This window comes from Callithrix jacchus, chromosome 2 (genome assembly GCF_049354715.1).
Source record: "Callithrix jacchus isolate 240 chromosome 2, calJac240_pri, whole genome shotgun sequence".
NCBI lineage: Eukaryota > Metazoa > Chordata > Mammalia > Primates > Cebidae > Callithrix > Callithrix jacchus.
Genome location: NC_133503.1, coordinates 143,358,802 through 143,366,536, shown reverse-complemented (window position 1 = coordinate 143,366,536; position 7,735 = coordinate 143,358,802). Strand labels below are relative to the sequence as shown.

The 7,735-nt window shown below is 41.5% G+C and overlaps 1 protein-coding gene across 2 annotated transcripts in view; it reads left to right on the top strand.

Moving 5' to 3' along the window:
* The first annotated feature begins 668 nt into the window (after window positions 1–668).
* Window positions 669–7,735, top strand: part of SREK1 (splicing regulatory glutamic acid and lysine rich protein 1) — a 41,158-nt gene continuing 34,091 nt past the window's right edge. For both annotated transcript variants that reach the window (XM_008991985.4, XM_002744904.6), the window contains exon 1: window positions 669–878. In XM_008991985.4, coding sequence (XP_008990233.1) covers window positions 718–878 — 161 coding nt within the window. In that variant the 5' untranslated portion in view covers window positions 669–717. The remainder of the gene's footprint in view (window positions 879–7,735) is intronic.

Below are 7,735 nucleotides of genomic sequence, written 5' to 3'. Positions count from 1 at the left end.
CGTTTGTAACTGTCTGTTATGTGCCCTTGCCTAATAGTGCCTGGGACATAGCGCTCAAAAAACATCAATACCTGTGGAACGAGGGAATACATACAGGTTATAAACGACTGCACACAGCCTTCATCTTGCTGCCTCTTTCCTTAATTCAATCGGAACCTACACATTTTGTAAAATTGTCTGTTTTTTCACACTTAGGGCGCCTGCCAATTTTTAAAAATAGTTGGAGTTGGGGTGGTGCCTGTATGTGATAAAGATGCCCTATAGTTTGGTCAAGTGTTTTTCTGTGTTGCCCAAGAATCATTCCTCCTTTACAGCCCCGCACTAGCAAGCCAGGCCGCTTGGTTTGCTAGTCCGAGACAGGAAGGAACTGGGTAGATAGGAGCACAAGACTCTCATCGACTTTGGGGGAAAACACAAACACCGATAAAAATCTAGGCGGAGAAAAGAGCAGCAGCAATAGCCCTAAGTACCCGAGAGTCCGAGGCCACAGCCGCGCGAGACTGGCCGGGTTGCCGGGGCGACGCTTCCGGCTGGAGCGCGCAGCCCCGGGAGCAGGAGAGTTGTGAAATGGGCGGCTAGACCTGCCCGACGCTGTGAATTCGCCAGCGGGAGCGCGCTCGCGCCCGCGCCCGCGCCCGCGCGTTCTCAGCTTTCCCGGCTCCGTCGCTGACGCGTCTAGACGTTGGGGAGCGGGAAGGCAGCGGCAGCGGGATCGGGATGAACACCGGCGCCGGCTTCGGTTTGGGCTTAGGCTTCGGCCTCACCCCCACGTCGGTAATTCAGGTGACGAATCTGTCCTCGGCGGTGACCAGCGAGCAGATGCGGACGCTCTTTTCCTTCCTAGGAGAAATCGAGGAGCTGCGGCTCTACCCCCCGGAGTAAGTGCTGGAGCTCGGCTGGGGGAGGGGCGCGGGCGCCATAGAGACCTCGGGAGCTGAGGCGTTGGGGGGGGTGGGGAGAGCGCGGACGCGGGCGTGCGGTGCCTATCACGTGATCGCCCGGGCTTACCTTGGTGCCCATATTTGATTAGGGCACCCGGGGCTCCGGCGTCCTGCTTGCCTTGTTGGTCTGATTTGTGGGATTAACTACTGCACGGAGCCTTTACCAAGGATTTAGAGTGGTGCCCTTTCTGTTCCTATGGGACTTGTGGTCGCTGCCGGGTTTTAAAATTCCGTGCCCCCCTCCGTCTTATTTTACCCCTGAACTTAAGATGGCCGCAGGTGGGCCCAGAACAGCCCTCATGGCAAACGCCTCATAGCGTTTTTTCACTCTTGAAAATCGCGGAAACGGCGCATGAGCCACTGTCCAGTTTTTAAGGCCTTGGTGTCAGGCCGTTTTGCTGACGAGAAAGCTTGCTGCCGATGACAAGATGGAACTGGGGCTGTATTTGTTCCCCAGGACGGTCGCACAAACTTAGCATTTTGGTTTATCTAACCGAGCCCATCCATGTCCCCTAAACTGATCATGTCTGTTCGCCCTTTTGGCAACAGATTCAATTTTCCTCCTGAAAGGTCACACTGTCCCAAACCTTTTAGAAAAAGTGTGAGTCGGTGCAGGATTATTCCTTTTATTGAAGTCCTGATCTTGCTGCCCTTCACAGCTCGCAGCCACTTCCCGGATAGTGTGTTTGGAATGATAAAATTTCCCTCATACGATACTATCTATTCAGAAAACTCACAAGGGGTTTGCAGGTTGTTCACATTCTTGCACGGGTAAACCTTTTTTTTTTTTTTTTTACATAGTAGATCTTACAGTATTAAGATCCTCCGTTTTTTGTTCATTATTTCAAAATTCTTTGAGGGAAAGGGTAGTTGTTGCCCACGATTTCTTTAAGAAAAATTTGATTCATTTTGTAGCGATGCATTTAGACCTAATTTTCTATCTATAGGTTACAGCAGTGCTACAGCATAGCTATATAAAAGTTGTGTGTGAATATTTAAAATTTACTTAAGTTTTTCTTGTCTGCTTTTTGTTTTGGAATATTTCGTGTATACAGAAAAGTTGAAAGAGTAAAACATTGAACACCCATGTTCCCTTCACGAGCATTTGTCTATTTTTGGCTACAGTTGATTATTAACATTTCCCCAGTTATTCTAATAGTTTTTTTTGTCGTCTTTTGATCTAGTATATAATTAGACTCCCTTGAATACTCCAAGTATGCATATGTTAACAGTTATCTCCTTTAATCTAGAACAGTACCCTGTCACCTTTTAAATATATTAAAGTCTTTCGTGACATTGACATTTTGTTTTGTAGTTCATTTTGTCTTGTAGAATGACCCATAATCTGAGTTTATGTAGATGAGAGACATAGAGATAAATGCATATATATATGTCTATGTATCTTTACATCTTCATGACGAGATTCGGGTATATATTTTTGACGAGAATACTGCATAAGTGCACACACATACATTTTGATTGATTAACCATGGCATTATGCTTTTATTATTTTAACTTTTGGAAATGCTTTCAGCCATCTCAATTTAAGTTGTCAGAACATTTCTTAATAATTGAGAAGTATTTGGGGGAGTGCCGTATCCTGCAAGCATTGGAATCAGTAAAATACTTTGTTCATGAACCTTGGTAAATCTTGCTTTCAAGGCTGTGGTAATAAGGTATCTCATAGGTAGAAGAAATATATTACAATTTTTTTTTTTTTTTTTGAGACGGAGTCTTGTTCTGTCCCCCAGGCTGGAGTGCAGTGGCGCTATCTCGGCTCACTGCAGCCTCTGCTTCCCGGGTTCAAGCGATCTCCTGCCTCAGCCTCCTAAGTAGTTGGGATTACAGGTGCGCACCACTACGCCCAGCTAAAAAAATTTTATTTTTTTGAGACGGAGTCTTGTTTTGTCGCCAGGCTGGAGTGCAGTGGCACAGTCTTGGCTCACTGCAACCTCCGCCAGCTGGGTTCAAGCGATTCTTCCGCCTCAGCCTCCGGAGTAGCTGGGACCACAGGCGCATGCCACCACGCCTGGCTAATTTTTGTATTTTTAGTAGAGACGTGGTTTCACCATGTTGGCCAGGATGGTCTGGATCTCTTGACCTCGTGATCTGCCCGCCTCGGCCTCCCAAAGTGTTGGGATTACAGGCATGAGCCCCTGTGCCCGGCCCGCCCAGCTAATTTTTGTATTTTTAGTAGAGAGAGGGTTTCACTATGTTGACCGGGCTGGTCTCGAACACCTAACCTCGTGATCCGCCCGCCTCGGCCTCCCAGAGTGCTGTGCTGGGATTACAGGCGTGAATCAGGGTGCCCAGGCCCAGAATGTTCATTACCAACATAATATCATTAATTTGGTTGAAACTTGGGTTTGGGTGACAACACCTGGCCAGTTATTAACTGACCTAATGGGGTGCCTTTTTGAAATCAGATATTATTACTTGGAGTTTAAAAGTCAAAGAGAATAAAGGGTTCTTAAACATATGGAAGATTAAAATAGAGTGTGTCACAAACTAACATATTAAGCAAAATCGTTGCATAAATTTAACATATATAGGCCTGGCAAAATCCTTAGTTTTTCCCTCAGTGCAATACTAGGTCCCTCATTCTTGTTTTGCAGCAGTATTGATATGCTTTATTCACAAGTTTTCTGCTTCATGATGAAGTTGTCATTGCCTGGTCCTTACTTAAATTAAAAGATATGTTTGCACATTTGGGCCGAAATGGATAAAAATGCAGTAGTGGTAGTTGTATTGAAAATATATTTTGCAGTGTCACGTGAATTATTTTGTGACATCTTTAGAAGCTGAGTAGAAAGTTAATCGTTTTAAAATTGGAAATATATTTCTTCAGTAGAATGTGAAAGTAGTTTCTCATTAAAATTTTATGATTGAGCCAGATGTAGTGGTATGCACCTATAGTTCCAGGTACTCAGGAGGCAGAGGTGGAAGAATAGCTTGAGCCCAGAAGTTTGATTGCAACCTAAGTAACATAGTGAGACCTCTATCTCTTAAAAAAAAAAAAAAAATGACTTCGGTTGCTAATAGGAAAATTCAGATTTTAAATTTAGTTCTTTTGGCATGATGAAGTGGTTTTTGTCTTTATTTTTTAAACATTAAGAATTTTTTAAGGTTAAGGAAGTTTTGTGAACATTCTCTGTAAGCATTAATTCTTATTTGTAATTTGTCATCCTTTTTTGTGCTGCTAGTTGACAAATACGTAGAATTACTATTAACTTTTGTACAATAAATCAATCTCATAGCTTGCGAAAACATTCTTACACAAGTAAGAAATCCTTGTTTGTTTTTTTTTTTCAGTAAATTTTTCATTGAGGTTTAATATACCTACAGAAAAATGCACAGATCATAAGTGCAGGTTGGTGAATCTTTTCAAAGTAAACATACCTCTGTAACCAGCACACAGATCGGGATTATCTGCACCCTATAAGCTCCCCGTGTCCCCCTAGTAACTAAACCCTGGGGGTTTAGTTGATAAGCCTATCCTGATTTGTAACACCCGACATTTTTCCTGTGTTGAGTTTTTTGGTTTGCTGATTTCCTTCACTTCTCTGGTCTTCAAAAGTTCTAAGAAAGAATGGAAAAATGTGTCAACTACTTATTTAAGTTTATTTAGTTAAAAATTAGCATAACCACTATAGCCATTTTCAGAAAATAGAGAAAAGGAAACAGCACTTGTGATCCCACCTGTCAAAGCTTCTCTCCATTTCTGTGTATTTCCTTGCAGTCATTTTCACATGCATTTATTGTAATAGCATAATCAAAGAAATCACACACTGTGATTTTAAACTTTTTTCACTTAATTTGTCATAAGCATTTTCTATATTGCTGTTTTATTTATAGTAATGTTTAAAGATTAGTAATTTCTGAGTATTGTGTTTTTGAAATTCTGTTATTGGATATTTTGATTGCTTTTCTTTGTATTACAAATTAGTGGATTTTAGCTAGAAACATTGGGAGGTGTGTATTTTTGATTGTCGCCAATGATTGGAGACCCTGTTGGCCTTTATTGAGTAAATGTTAGCAAGTCATAAGAAAGTCTTAAACAGGAGGAATTGTGCTAGCCATAGGGTCACTGAAGCCTATTGGAGAAACCCTGTTATATTATTAACAGTGGAGAAACTCTGTTGTATTATAAGCCCTGTGCATTATTATGCACATGATAATATTTTCGTACATGATACTGTATACTTTGCTCATATTTTGGCTTAAATCTTTTTTGATAAGTCCTCTAAAGGATGAATATTAATGTACTAATAAAATATTGGACACATTATTACCTCATTGGTTTTTTGAAATATTGTATAATTCTATCATTATGTTTAATAAAAGACAAAATAACCAGTTAGGGCCAATAAATTTAATTGATGCCCAGAAAGTTGGTTCTTTGGTTTCCGCATTTACTGCCCAGTGAGAAGTTTTAATTTTTTTAAATTGATTTTTGTATTTTAAAAAACCAAAACTTAGTCAACAAATGAGGTCAAACTAAAATCTGCTAAATTTGGCTACTGCTACTTTCTTTTTTTAAATTTATTTTTAAATTTTTATTTATTTATTTATTTAGTAGAGATGGGCATTGACCATGTTACATAGGCTGGACTCAAACTCCTGGGCTTAAGCAGTCTGCCTGCCTTGACCTCCCAAAGTGCTGGGATGACAAATGTGAGCCACTGTACCAGCCTGCCAGTTTCTGTAGATGCATACATTAAGACCAAATGGAATATATCATCCCCTTTTATCTTTCCCCCCACCAAGATCTTGCTCTGTTGCCCAGGCTGGTCTTGAACTCCTGGATGCAACCAAGTACACATTTGTTTGCTGAGCTATCTGTATGTTGGCTTGCTACTCTAATAATTTTAGTTTGTAATGGTCAAAATAAAAGTGAGGTCACCTTTGATCTCACCTGAGAGGACTGGAGGCCAAACAGTCATCCAAGCATATGAGATCTCAAGTTTCCAGTTGCCACCTCGTCTGGAGCACCCTACCTGGATAGCAGCCAGTGATGGATATTTGATTGTCTTTCCCAGTGGGCCAGACTTGCTCCTATTCAGCATCACTAGCTTCCTGCTGCAACAATTTCAGGACCACCAGACAGCCATCAACAACTTCTGGGTGGATCCTCTCTATGTGCTCACCACGTCTGCTGACTCTGTGCACCTCTACATGTGGGAAGAGGGAGGCTGCCCTCCATACCTCAGGAGCTGCTGTCACTTGGGCAATACATGGCGTGATCACATATCACATCGGTTTGTCTCCTGTGTGAAGTGTGACAATGCAAGCATAGTACTTAAGGTGACAAATACAAGTGAATCAAGCATTCTGGTGATGTATTCTTTCAATATGTAATATGGAAACGAACAAAATTGACTTTGTATCATCTGTAATATAGTAAAGAGAATTCTGTTTGCAAAAAAAAAAAATCCTGAAAATTTCAAATATTTGCATTTGTATAAAGTAAATGTAAGTTGATCTTTATTTTAAGGAAGGTAATTGGAAATGCAGATTAAGAAAATTGGCCAGGCACAGTGGCTCACACCTGTAATCCCAGCAGTCTGGGAGGCCGAGGCAGGTGGATCAGGAGGTCAGGAGTTCAAGACCAGTCTGGCCAACATAATGAAACTGTCTCTATTAAAAATCCAAAAAATTAGCTGGGCGTGGTGGTGTACACCAGCTACTTGGGAGGCTGAGGCAGGAGAATTGCGTGAACCCAGGAGGCAGAGGTTGCAGAGTTGAGATCGTGACATTGCGCTCCAGCCCGGGTGACAGTGTGAGGCTCTGTCTCAAAAAAAGAAAAGAAAAAAGAAAATTGTTTAAATCAGTGGAGTGGCCCTATCTAGTATCCATACTTCCATGATAATGCTTTTCAGGAAAGACCAACATTTTTTTAACCAGTTCCCAGGCTACTGAAATCTTGGTGGCATGTCTTCACATGTGGTTGCGTGACAAACCAGACTCAGAATTCCTATTCCTGTGGATGTTTTAAATTTGAAATGAAGTAGATTTCAGCTAGTGGTATTTGGAAATGCGGTTTTAGTTTTCAGTGGTGCTTGCTTGGGTTTACATTCTTTCACAAATGCATCTGTCAATTTTGGAAATGTTGCTTCAGTGTATCTGTCAGGCTTTTGAAGATTTCAGAGGCAAAAGAGTTATTCCTGTTGCAATTGCTAGGGCTTTAGTAGGTTATTATAATCACAGATTGTTTTTGGTTACCACAACAAAAACTGTGTTACCCAGTGTAGCTCAAGAAGAGACACTAATATTAAAAATAAAGATTTCACTACATTCAAAAATAAAGATGGTAGTACAGCCAGGCCTCATGGGAACTAGGACTGGAAACTGGAAGGGTATCAGCAATTGAGGTGACTATCTACTTCTTTCTCTCCAGTATTTATTATCAGTTCAATTTGTTTCTGTCTACTTTCTTTGCATATCTATTCTGTAGTCATTATCTGGCTTACTGCTTACTGTAAGTCATCTTCCAGTCCAAGAGAGAGAACCCGATTGTTCTAGCCCATTTGGTTAAGCCTGACTTCCCAAATTATAGGTTGTTGGTCAGCCAGGGAAATGGGCCCTTGAGACTGGTGACTAATCAGTTGTGGCAAGGGAAGCTTACAGGATCTGTTTAGGGTATCACAGAAGGAAACCGTGATAAGGCCTGTGCTGAAGCAATGTAGAATGTCTTGGTAGCGCATGTAGGAGGGTGTACCTAACACTGTGGTTTACCAGAAGACCTGGAAATTTGAGCCTTGAAGAAAAGTGGAATTAGCATTCAAAATGGGAGT